Source organism: Megalobrama amblycephala, linkage group LG3 (assembly GCF_018812025.1).
Source record: "Megalobrama amblycephala isolate DHTTF-2021 linkage group LG3, ASM1881202v1, whole genome shotgun sequence".
Taxonomy (NCBI): domain Eukaryota; kingdom Metazoa; phylum Chordata; class Actinopteri; order Cypriniformes; family Xenocyprididae; genus Megalobrama; species Megalobrama amblycephala.
In genome coordinates, this window is record NC_063046.1 from 39,719,741 (window position 1) to 39,733,039 (window position 13,299).

The following is a 13,299-nucleotide window of genomic DNA, read 5'->3' on the forward strand; positions in this document are numbered from 1 at the left end:
TCTGCAGAAACCCTGTAATATTTTCTTACAGTGGATATTTAAAATAAATAAAAATAGCCATCTACTTTGTATTAAACTGAATGTTGCAACTGTTTACATTTCATTTATAACTGAAAGATGAAAACATGAAATAATTTTGGAATATTCTTGTCATAAATGACGAGCAGAAAAGCTTTATCAGAATATGAACCCTAATTGGAAAATGAGCAAATGTGGTCAATCACAAAAGCATCCAACTAATTTGGCAAATGTTCCTGAAGTAAAGAATGACAGCAGTACACAAACATTAAAAATGCCTTACTTTATTTTGTTTGAGAATAACAGGCACATACAATATGGGTAGCTAAAGCTGAATATCATTAGACAAAAAGCGCTAAGAAGTCCCCGTGGAATTCAGCAGGCCTAATATTTCACAATATGGAGAAACAAACTGCATCCAGATGTACGGTTCTAAACTTTTCAAAATAAATTAAGATAATCTATATGAAAATAGCTGTTGACAGAAAACCAGGAAATTCAGGTCCATTCACTCCTGAGTGTGAAAAACAGGTCAAGACTGATCCGATGCTCAAAAAAAAAAAAAAAAAGGGAACATAAAACGATTATCCCTGGTTCAAGCTTAAATGGCCAAACACAAAACTATCAAAGCGGCAGGTGGACAACACGACAGATGGACATAGTCCCTTTTTTGCTTTTCGTTGTCATTTAAAGTCTAAACAACAGAAAAATTCAGGGAAAAAAAAAAAAAAATGCAGATTGAAAAGACATTTAATAAGGCTCTCGGGACAAAAAAAAAAAAACTGGTGCGAAGATGTACAAAAATCTGCTTGTTTCAGACACTCAGCTGTTCACAAGGCGTCGTGAAATGTGGGAACACTAATGTAGAAGACCTCTGATCCAAAAACACTCCTACAGTAAGGAGGGACTAATTTTGTTTTATGAAAATATAAATATTCTTCCAACATCTAAAACCTTGATGTGAACTTTCTCTTTACCAAAAAAAAAAAGGCCAAATTGTATTTTTTGTGTGAACCATTTCTTTAAAGTGAGTGTTTAAATGCACCTAAAATACACTGATATTGAAGAACACTGTTTCTCTTATGTACGCATATTATAGAGCACTAAACTGAGACACCGTTAGAAACTGAATTTGCATTTAAAAAACAAATCATGGCAAACGAAAAAGAAAACTGGACCATTTATTTAACATTAGCAATAAAAAAAAAAAAACACTGTGCTGACCTTATTTAATGTTACAGCTGAGAGCTAAACTCTGATAACGCTCACTAGCCTCAATAACATCTGTGTTTTGTCCCACTATAGCCACCGTTACTGCGTGCGCTGGGTCGCTGAAGGCCGGCGCCGTCAGTTTCGACTAACCGTTACTTTGTCTTCTTCTCTGTGGCCAATGTGTCATGAAGTCTGGAGACATATTTTTCAAATTGGTCCATCACCAGCGTTCCGTTCTCGTCGAAGAACGCCCCGACTGACTTTGTAAACTCCGTCTCCCTCGACAGCTTGGTTTTCCCGTCAGCGAAGGACATTCTTAATGTATACTGGTCATCAAACCTAATGGACACAAGACATTTAGTACTATAGTAAAGTACAATATGAAACATTTTTTTCTGAAGAATGGCATTGCTTTGCAGACAGTTGCAATAGTATTGAACGGGACCTTTTATTTCGAGATGCACCGGTCGACCGGCCATAAATGCCAGCTCGTGCTTCACACACACACACACACGATAGGCAGTCGAAGTCTATTCCGGACTTGCGCACAAACTGCATTGCAATCATTTCCCGAAACGTCATTTGTGTGAAAATATTACGAAGTCTGTTAACACAGGCCAGAGACAGGACACACTGAAGACTGACGCAAAGCCAAAAATACCAGACACATCAAGATCATTGTTCGCGATGCTTGAAATATAGGAAGAAAAATATAAATCTTAAATCGGGGTGGGGGTTTATATGAATGCATCTCTGAAGGGAGCTGACTGTCTTCAGAATAGTTTTGACGGCAATCTCTTTTCTTTACCTCTTACCTCAGTATAAAGTAGTGTTTACAGGCGCAGATGATTTGTTTACAGCAGTACCCAATGGAACGCTGTATCACTTCTTTCTCATAAGCGCCACCTACTGTCAGAGAGTGAATTTGCATTTTCATTCATTCAGTCCGTCTGTCTTTGTTTTGTGCAGGTGTCTTATGTAGCATAAATTCACAAAGTTAAAGTCAAACCATAATTCTGTATTTGCTCCAATCTTGAAATTATAAAATCTAATTTAAATACAAAACTGCTCATGCTATATGCGTGTTTGGATTGATATTAAAAAGCAGTGGTTGCCTCCAATTTCAAATGGCTACAGATGTTTTTAAAGGTGCCCTAGAACCATTTTTCACAAGATGTAATATAAGTCTAAGGTGTCTCCTGAATGTGTCTGTGAAGTTTCAGCTCAAAATACCCCATAGATTTTTTTAAATTAATTTTTTTAACTGCCTATTTTGGGGCATCATTAACAATGCACTGATTTACACTAGGCGCCGCCCCCTTAAATCGCGTGCTCCCTGCCACACGAGCTGTCGACTATATTACAGCGCATTTACAAAGTTCACACAGCTAATATAACCCTCAAATGGATCTTTACAAGATGTTCGTCATGCATGCTGTGTGCATGCTTTGAATTATGTGAGTAAAGTATTTATTTTGATGTTTACATTTGATTCTGTATGAGTTTGAGGCTATATGCTCTGTGGCTAACGGCTAATGCTACACTGTAGGAGAGATTTATAAAGAATGAAGTTGTGTTTATGAATTATACAGACTGCAAGTGTTTAAAAAAATGAAAATAGCGACGGCTCTTGTCTCCGTGAATACAGTAAGAAACGATAGTAACTTTAACCTCATTTAACAGAACATTAGCAACATGCTAACGAAAATTTTAGAAAGACAATTTACAAATATCAGTAAAAATATCATGCCATCATGGATTATGTCAGTTATTATTGCTCCATCTGCCATTTTTCGCTGTTGTTCTTGCTTGCTTACCTAGTCTGATGATTCGGCTGTGCACAGATCCAGACGTTAACTGGCTGCCCTTGTGTAATGCCTTTTATAATGTTGGGAACATCATGGGCTGGCATTATGCAAACATTGGGGGCGTACACCCCGACTGTTACGTAAAAGTCGGTGTTATGTTGAGATTCGCCTGTTCTTCGGAGGTCGTTTAAACAAATGAGATTTATATAAGAAGGAGGAAACGATGGGGTTTGAGACTCACTGTATGTCATTTCCATGTACTGAACTCTTGTTATTTAACTATGCCAAGGTAAATTCAATTTTTGAATCAAGGGCACCTTTAAAGGCCAGTTTGGCCTGTTATAGAGCTAGTGTTGTCAAAAGTAATGGTACGTTGGTACTGAAATTTTGAAAATGTGACGATGCCGGCATTTCTGTAGTACCGGGTATATTTGGTACCCACTATGGGCTTTGCCACACTGTAATCCCTAATGCTCAAAATACTTAATTGGTTTGAGCAGGGCAAACTTAAATTGAACAAATTAGTTCAGTCAAATTAACTGCTATGAGTATTTAGAACTTTTTTACTTTTGAGTTCACAGAACTGATACGGTTTTATTGTTTTGAGTTGTATGAAATTGCTTTTAATTTAGACTAACTTAAGTTGAACTGAAACTGGACTGGGATTTCTATTTCCAGCATGCTTTGCCTATGGCACTCGAAAGGGAGAGTAAATGCAAAAATTAAGTGTTATATAATGTTTTGGTTTTTTTTGCGCAAGATTAATGGTAAGGGAGATTTAATAGTGATTAATGTTTTGTTATGCTAATTTAGAAGAGTTTCTGTTATGTTTTAAGTTGCTGTATTCAGTAAGTGCTATACCATGCTACTGTTAATATGTTAGCAAATTAGCAAGTTGGCATTTTCTACATTTTCTTAGGATTTACAGTGAAGTAAATAACTCATTTGATTTGCAAGAACTCAAAATAAAAAAGTTCATGAACTATATAGTTGAACTAAATATTTTTATGTTAATTGCTATCAAAATGTACTAGTTAGCTAACTCAGTACTTCAAGTTAGGAGAAATTAACATGCATGAGTACTACAAACTCAAAACTGGATAGTTCTGCTTACTTAAAATTGGGAACATCATAACTCAAATCTGATGTAATTGATTACCTCAAATTTTTGGGTTCACGGTGCAGTATTTACGTGAATATGACACGAGTGAAGCACAAAGCTTTGTTTACAAAAGAAATAATAGGTTAGCAATTAAATGTGACATCGCAGCCATGGAAACATTTGGATTCATGCCGAATGAGAGAGGTACACGAGTCCATAAATTTAAGCTTTGCTGGCTTTGTATTGTTTTGCGAATCACGATCTTGTCACCCGATTATCAGCGAATTTAACAATATTCCATTAGTTTTTCCACTGGACATGAAATGTCTTGTTTCTTTTCCCAAATCTTCACTCACATCTCACCCATTTTCGCAGTGATTATACTCGTTTCTTCCTATGGTTCGCTTTTAATTAGGCCTATTATATTCGCATTCTTTACTGTGGTAAAGTAGGAAAAACACCGTAGGACAGAAACATTTTTGCTTGCACGTCAAATTCTATTTAACACATTTTGTGCTTGTTATTAGACTCGATAAGGCGGTCAAGTTTATTTGTATAGTGCGTCAATTACACGTGTCAGTTGCTTATAACATCAGGAGAAAACATGAAGATATAATATAGAGATGGTCTCTTTCCTGCTCGTGTCCCACATCCCTCTCAAAGCGCAGAGCGGTAGGCTATATGATGCATCTTTGTGTGGAAATATAAAACGAATGTTTGTTTGTTCTTTTTTAAATATAATATTTAGGTTACCATTATTTACTGGTTATTTTTGGTACCATGACAACACTATATAGAGCAAATAAACAAATAAAAGTGCTTAAAGGAGGAAAAAAAAAAAAAATCTGAATTGGCCATGAAAAAGCATGATCAGTGCATTACTATGGTTTTCATTTCTCGACAAAACGTGATGTCTTAAATAAAAACATCTTTTAAAGTTGGAAACACCAGTGCCACCAAGTAAAATATTTCGAACCCTGATATTGATTTATCAAAATGAAGAGGAAAAATTGAGACAATCAAGTAATTTATCTTTCAACCGAGCCCTAGTTGCTAAGGTGTTCTGTACTGCACTGATGTTTAACATTTAAGGCCCCAACATACTTCAAGCGAAACTGGTGTGACATTATTTCAAACAAAATCAGGCCAAAACTAAATTCGTTTCAAGAGTTTGAAACGGATAAAGTTAATTCCGGCTGTTAAACACCTTCAAACCTATCATTGGTCAGTGGCGATTACATAATAGGTGGTTGTGGCTCTGAGAGACATGTAAATCTTCTGTCGATTTCTTTTGTTCAGTCCATCAAGGGGAGACGTCTGTGAGAAAAAAACATGAATACAGCTGGACAGCTGCTTTATAGAAGAAAATGAGCTTGTAATTCTAATTGAAAGACACACTAACACTGTTTTTCATGTTTAATACTGTAAAGCTGCTTGGTATAATCTATGGTATAAAGGGCTATATAAATAAACCTGACATGACTTGACTTCTGAATTAGAAAGCTTGTGCAAACATATCCATACTGCTATGATCACGTTTTCTTAACAGCCATTTTTGTTTATTGTTTCCAAGGGGAAAGAGTGCAGCACATATTCATCTAAAAGCGTGGGCAATGTCAGTATATCGCTGGTCACGTATATTTAGAACTTATTTTTTACCCATAAGCTAAAAAAGGATATCAGGGTCTTTATGGTTAGGGGTTTGTTCAATCACCACTAACAACTTTAAGAAGAAGAAGAAAAAAAAAAAAAAAAAAAAAAAAGTCATCACCTTTTTAGGCTAGAGGACAGCTGCCAATTGTGATCTGGGTCCATTCCAGCTGGGTCCTTCTGCAAGGCCACAAGGAAGATGTTCCTCTCTTTGTAAGAAGTGTAGAGGGTCAAAATCCCCATCATTATGAAGTATGTGTTGTTCTGTTAAGGACAAGAACTGAAGAAGTGCCTGATATACATTTATTTACATTGTTAAACCTCCAGCATAAACTGTTAAGTCTCTTGCATTTTGAGTTTGCTCAATGAAGGATATGAAACAACACAGCACGCCAGTACAGGCTTGGACTCTGGGAACGGGTGGAGGTAATCCCAAATTAAAGCTACAATGGCGAAAAGGCAGGAGACCGTGCAAATGAACAGACGTCCATCGACTAAGTTGAAGTTCTCAACGTAGCCGTATTTTTCAATCAGAACCTATGGGTGAAAAAGAAAGGTGGATGATTTAAAAACTCATCAAATGGACGTAACCATGATAAAAAACAATTTCTGCAAATAAATCACTCAAGAAATTTGCTGCTCATTTATGGATACTCTATTAATAATAGGATTCTTTGATGAATAGAAAGTTCAAAAGAACAGCATTTATCTTTTGTAACATTAAAAATGTATTTCCTGTCACTTTTGATCAATTTAATGCGTATTTGCTGAATAAAAGTATTAATTTCTTTTAGATAATAATCATTGATAATAAATGTTTCTTGAGCAGCAAATCAGCATATTAAAATGATTACAATATTACTGTGTTGACTATTCAAATAAACTCAGCCTTGGTGAGCATGCATACAGTATACAGTCATGTGACATAGTTTGGACACCCTATTGAATTCCATGGTTTTCCGCATCAGAACATAATAATAAAAAAAAATATATAATAATCATCTGGTCCTCCGCAGGTGTTGGGGGGGGGGGGGGGGGGGGTTTGGGTACAAAATGTAAAGGGGCCGCAGCCTAAATCGGCTCATATTTAATGATGCCCCAAAATAGGCAGTTAAAAAAAAAAATCTATGGGGTATTTTGAGCTGAAACTTCACAGACACATTCAGTGGACACCCTAGATTTATATTACATCTTTTAAAAAGACGTTCTACGGCACCTTTAAGTGTCAAAAAAAATTCTTAGTAAAGAGTAGGACTAAAAGCAACTTTTAGTAATGTATAAGACTGATTCTTAAGTGCTGACTTAAGTGTTGTGAACTAAGGACTACAATGATGTCACCTCAAAATGGCCGCCCTCAACCTCTGAATCAGCCAATAGTGAGCCTGGAAGGGTGAGGTCACAGCAGCACAACACCAATAATTTAATGTTATTATAAAAAAACAATAATAAATAAAAACAAACGTTTTAATATTTAAATTTATTTAAAAGCAATAGCTTTGCATTGTGCAAAATTATCACAAATTAGTGTTGATGGTGTGGAATCTTTTTCTATTGATACATGTCTCCTCATTTACAGTTAGAGCAATGATGTGTCATGAGTTCATCAACGGCTCCAACAACTCCAGGGAAGCCCACAGTCAACATAAAAGTGTCTTTCTTTTGCCAAATGGTTTGATGGTCAGTTGGGAAGTCAATGAACTGCCATAGAGTAGTGGCCAAATGTGATGTCCAGCCATATGAAAACTGATATCTTCAACCTTAATTTAAATATTTTTAAAAATGTGTTAAAAGATGCAAGAATATATACTATTGCACTAGCATATTGCATATAAAAATTAGTTCAAAACTTTGACCTGTGGAGGGCAGTAATACACTGAGCAGTGTCTACACTGCCGGAATTCTAATAGAGAAGAAGAAGAGAACTAGTTCAAGATGAGCATTTCTGGTTAAAATGTATAATTTTTTTTTTTTTTTTTTTAGAAAATGAGTGTTTTCTCTAGATAAGACCCTTATTTCTCATCTGAGATTGTGTAGAACAATTTGAAGCTGCACTGAAACTGTAATTTTCCTTCATTCATTTCAACTGTTTGGTGCCCATTGAAGTCCACTATATGGAGAAAAATCCTGGAATGCTTTCATCAAAAACCTTAATTTATTTACGACTGAAGAAAGAAAGACATGAACAACTTGGATGACATGGGGGTGAGTAAATTATCAGGAAAAGTTTATTTAAAAGTGAACTAATCCTTTAAATAATTTAGGAGCTAAGACCTTGTCTTGACACTTAGGAACCTTTATGAATTACTTATTCTTAAGTCTAAGAATAAGAGTAAAATTATGTCATTCTTAGAATTCTGACACACTTAAGACTAAAATTTTACTCTGAGCGGCTTTATACATATGGCCCCAGATCATTGTCCTGTTGCATGACCCAATTTCAAGCTTTAGCTGTCGGACGGATGGCCCCAAGTTTGACTCTAGAATACAGAGGAGTTCATGGTCGACAGTGACCATGAGATGCCCAGAGCCCATCAACCCTATACCCACATGCTTGACTTTTGGTATGAGGTTGTTTGTGCTAATATGTTTTTTTTTTGGTTTTCACTAAACTGTGCATTATGGCCAAACATCTCCAGGTTGGTCTCATCTGTCCAAGGATATTGTTCCAGAGGTCTTGTGGTTTTTTCAGATGCAGCTTTGCAAAGCTAAGCCATGCTGCCTTGTTTTTAGAGAGAAGTGGCTTTCTCCTGGCAACACTTCCAAACATGCCATACTTGTCCTGTCTTTTTCTAACTGTACTGTCCAAGAACTTGATCATTTAACATGTTACCTGGGGCCTGCAGAGTCCGAGGTGTAGTTCTTGGGTTGTCTGCAATTTCTCTGAGCATTACACGGTCTGATCATGGGGTGAATTTGCTGGGACGTCCACTCCTGGGAAGATTGGTGTCTGTTTTGAATGTCTTCCACTTGTAAATAATCTTCCTCACTGTAGAATGATGGACTCCAAATTGTTTAGAAATGGCTGTATAACCTTTATCAGATTGATGGCATCAAAAATTGCTTCTCTAAGACCATTGCTGATGCCTTTCCTCCTTGGTATTGTGTTAACACACACCTGAAGGCTCCAGAAGCTCAAACTGCCAGAACTTCAGCTTTTATGGAGGTGATCACACTTGCTGGTGATCAGTTAATCAAAGGTACTTGATTAGCAGCTTCTGACCGCTACTTACCCTCTTAATTCCTATGTTAAAAGTACGGGTGTCCTAAGTTTGTCACCCATGGCTTTTCCATTTTGGCCTTATTTTAAAAAAATAATGACACCGTGTAATATGTCAGCTGTTGTTGTTCATCTGAGATTTTATTTTCCAAATTTTAAGACCTGCCAAGGACCAGATTTATATAAGGGGTGTAACGATACACGTATTCGGTACCGAATCATCACAGTTCGGACGTCACGGTTCGGTGCATACAGTCAAACAGTGACTACAGTCAGTCACAATGAAGAACAGACGACCTATGCATAGATATGTTTACGTGTAATCTCTCAACCAGTGTTTCAACCTCTAAAAGACATCAATAAAACAGCTTGAGAATAATATCTCACGCAGCATCACATTTACCTCAAGCAAGTCATTTAGTGTCCACAGCATGTTAGTTCACTAGAGAGATTAACTCTAGAGGGAGTATTTCACCAAATATATGCACTATGTTAACATATATATTCATTATATTTACTTTACCTGTTAGTAATGTCTTATTTAATATGTTTAAATAAATTTGTCATGAAAACAAGTTATGACAGTAACTGTGTAAATGATTATATTTCAAAAATGTAATGTAATAATTTTATAATTAGAATTAGAAGTTAATGCAAAACCTGCCCAATGTGCAATTTACTTTTTTTTGAGAGTTGATTATTATATCTAAAAATAAATAGCAACTGAATTGAATAGTTTGAGCTCTGATGTTAATTGTAAATTTTAATATTATAGTAATATGCAAGTAAGGGCTTCCTGTATATAGTTTACAGCACTAGCTGAGATAGATTTTTCTTATCCTTAAAGGTGCCCTAGAATGCTTTTTCACGAGATGTAATATAAGTCTAAGGTGTCCCCTGAATGTTTGTGAAGTTTCAGCTCAAAATACCCCATAGATTTTCTTTTATTAATTTTTGTAACTGCCTATTTTGGGGCATCATTAAATATGCGCCGATTCAGGCGGCTTCCCCTTTAAATGCTTGCGCTCCCCGCCCCTGAGCTCGCAACTCCATAATACATTGCATAAACAAAGTTCACATAGCTAATATAACCCTCAAAATGGATCTTTACAAAGTGTTCGTCATGCATGCTGCATGCATGCATCGGATCATGTATAGTATTTATTTGGATGTTTACATTTGATTCTGAATGAGTTTGAGGCTGTGCTCCGTGGCTAACGGCTAATGCTACACTGTTGGAGAGATTTATAAAGAATGAAGTTGTTTATGAATTATACAGACTGCAAGTGTTTAAAAATGCAAATAGCGACATTGAACATTGAACTTGAACGCGATTATTGCTTAAACGCGATTCTTAGTGCGATTATGAAATCGCAAAGGCTGTGATTATTTTTTTTGCGCAGCATGTCAATGAACTATGGCTCCAAATGCTAATCCATCTGAATGCACTGCGAGTTTGAGTCGCTTATAATGTACATTTGAAAAAGCAACACGCGTCAAACTTCTTTTCAGACACAAGAAGCATTTATTAACATCCAACAAAAGACAACATTTAATAACATGTTTTTACTCCAAACTCACTTCATAACGACAGTGGAGCGTCCTTCTGTGAGATGATGTGGCTTCTTATACAGAATAAGACAGTTGTGTGTTTATTAGTCATGTTTAATTAATCAAAGCATTTCAATCTTCTGTTTATTTAGCTACAGCGATATGATGCATGTTATCTTCTTCTGCTGCAGGGCATATTTTGATTTTCTGTGCAAGAGCGCCCTCTGGCTTTCAGATGGAGAAGCATTTACTATTGATCACAGAGCCGTAAAGCTCTGACAAGCCACGCATTAAATAATCGCAGCCTTTGCCATATCGCATGCGATTTTATCGCGATAAATTGTGCAGCCCCACTAAAAATATCATGATATCATGGATCATGTCAGTTATTATCGCTCCATCTGCCATTTTTCTCTATTGTCCTTGCTTGCTTACCTGCATAAAGTCTGTTGATTCGACTGTGCTGCTCCAGACGTTAATACTGGCTTGTGTAATGCCTTGAACATGGGCTGGCATATGCAAATATTGGGGGTGTACATATTAATGATCCCAACTGTTACGTAACAGTCAGTGTTATGTTGAGATTCGCCTATTCTGAGGTCTTTTAAACAAATGAGATTTATATAAGGAGGAAACAATGGAGTTTGAGACTCACTGCATGTCATTTCCATGTACTGAACTCTTGTTATTCAACTATGCCAAGGTAAATTCAATTTTCCATTCTATGGCACCTTTAAGAAAATGTTAATTATAATTGAATAGAGAAAGAGAGAATGTGTTCAATAAACCACCGTTTAATAAAAAAGAAGAAGAAAAAAGAAGCAATTTTATGTTTAGTTTTCTCCCCCTGCTGTACTGAACCATGACTTCAATACCAAGGTACGTACCGAACCGTCATGTTTGTGCACCGTTACATATATATAAACGCACCTTCTTAGCTGCATCATCTAGGGAGTTCTTCACAGCCGCACCATCCCATTTGTCGATCTTCACTGGCTTTTCATCAATCCTCCACTGAAACAACACATGCAATCTGATTTTAGCATTTTATTTTAAGTTTGTAGTTTGAATTGAATGTGATGAAATAAAATGACAAAATAAACATTTTACATCTTTCTATTGCATCGCCTTCACTGGCCGGACTCTGTAACATATGGTTGCTACTAGAGTAGCACGATTCTTTAATACATTCCTCAAAAAGCAAGTTTTTGATCTAAATCAGTCCATCAAATCCTTCAGCTACTGAATTAACATCTGGCATCTTATTGTACAGCAAGTCATTACTTTCAGCCATGTACAAGAACTTTGTGTGTTTGTGAAACTAAAATCCACTTCTTGTTAGACACATTAACAAGTCTTTTTGCTACAAGTGACAAAGAAAATAATCAAAACATTTAAATACATATTTTTAAAAAGAGCAAATGGTATTTGATGGATTTCAGATTTTATATAGCTTGCATACTCGTGCATATAATATAGATATTATGTTAGTATTAAGACAGTTTTGCCTTTTTTATATTAGGCTATATGGTTTCCTGGAGATATTATTTGAATAACGTTAACTTACACGATTCGTTCATCATGCTGAAGACTATGGAAATGATGAGCAAAACACAATATTGTGTGCAATGCTGTGTAATCTTCTTTATCAAGACATTTAAACGGAATCCATCAGTTTTCAATGCATGTTAATTTGATCATATAAAAATGCTAACGTTACATTAGTCGTGTGCATCCATTTAACGTTACAAGTGTATGTTTCAGCTTACTGACACGCAAACGAGCGCCATCAACATCCACGGCCGAATAACGAGTGCGAAAGATGAAATATGTAAAGAAAATAATAATAATAATAATGAATAAATAAACTATGTTGTGCCCCCAATGCCGTTACACAAATGTAAACGCATCTCCTAAAAAGCGACATATAATAAAGAAGATTTCTTACTTTTTCCAGTAGACCATTCTTTCCGTTCCTCGCCGCCATCTTTTCTTCCTGTTCATTTGTTGTGACCTGGGTGAGTGTGATTGGCTAAAATCACATCAACACCGTCCAATCGAAACGGCTCTGCGCTTGGTGTGTGTGTGAACGTCACAGGGGGCGGGTCCACAGTGGCTAATACGGTGACGTTGAAACAGCACAAACACGAATGTAAATTCTTATGTTTGAAAATAAAAACTGTGATCTTTACTGGCACGAAGATCACTATGTTTTTAAGAATGCTAAGCTTACTTATTTTCCCGCGCTAACATGAAAGCCACATACCTTGACGTCATCACCGAATCTGACCAATCGAAGGTAACCGCCCGTTCTATGCTCCGCCCACTTTGGAACGTTAGGATATATTTCTACACACGTTTGCAGTCATATGATGAGTACAAGCAGCAACCTTTCAGATATCTCAGTAAATAAGCCTCCTTTTGTTATCAAGTCTCCTTCTAATGCCCTCATGATCTTTAATCATTCCCTTTTTTTTACATTTTGTAAATGTTTTTGCATCTGTCAAACAGATATACCAGCTTGAACCCCTGCCAATGTGTCCCACAGAGGTATATTTGCCATGTTATGAAATAAAGGCGAAGACCTCTAGTTCACATTTAGCTTTTATCTCCTTTTATTAATTGAATAAAGTGTTTTTTTTTTCCATCTTGATTTTCTTCAATGAATTCCTTCAAGGTAAACATGACAAAAATATGTAAAGAAGGTCTGGCAAATGTCTGTCAATGCATATATATATATA

General features: G+C 36.2%; 1 protein-coding gene across 1 annotated transcript; it reads right to left on the minus strand.

Annotated features, from left to right (window-relative positions):
- Positions 1-305: 305 nt before the first annotated feature.
- On the minus strand, positions 306-12,657 carry spcs2 (signal peptidase complex subunit 2). The gene is made up of 5 exons (XM_048185366.1): positions 12,507-12,657; positions 11,489-11,572; positions 6,167-6,327; positions 5,912-6,046; positions 306-1,569 (listed from the first exon to the last, which is right to left on the minus strand). The coding sequence occupies exons 1-5, from the start codon at positions 12,543-12,545 to the stop codon at positions 1,383-1,385; spliced, it is 606 nt and encodes a 201-aa protein (XP_048041323.1). The 5' UTR covers positions 12,546-12,657; the 3' UTR covers positions 306-1,382.
- Positions 12,658-13,299: the final 642 nt, after the last annotated feature.

Coding starts and splice junctions, on each gene's coding strand:
- spcs2 (XM_048185366.1), bottom strand. CDS start 12,545: ATGGCGGCGAGGAACGGAAAGAATGGTCTACTGGAAAAA. Junction 6,047..6,166: donor CTGGCGTGCTGTGTTGTTTC/ATATCCTTCATT, acceptor ACAGAACAACAC/ATACTTCATAATGATGGGGA. Junction 1,570..5,911: donor CTGTCCTCTAGCCTAAAAAG/GTGATGACTTTT, acceptor TGTGTCCATTAG/GTTTGATGACCAGTATACAT.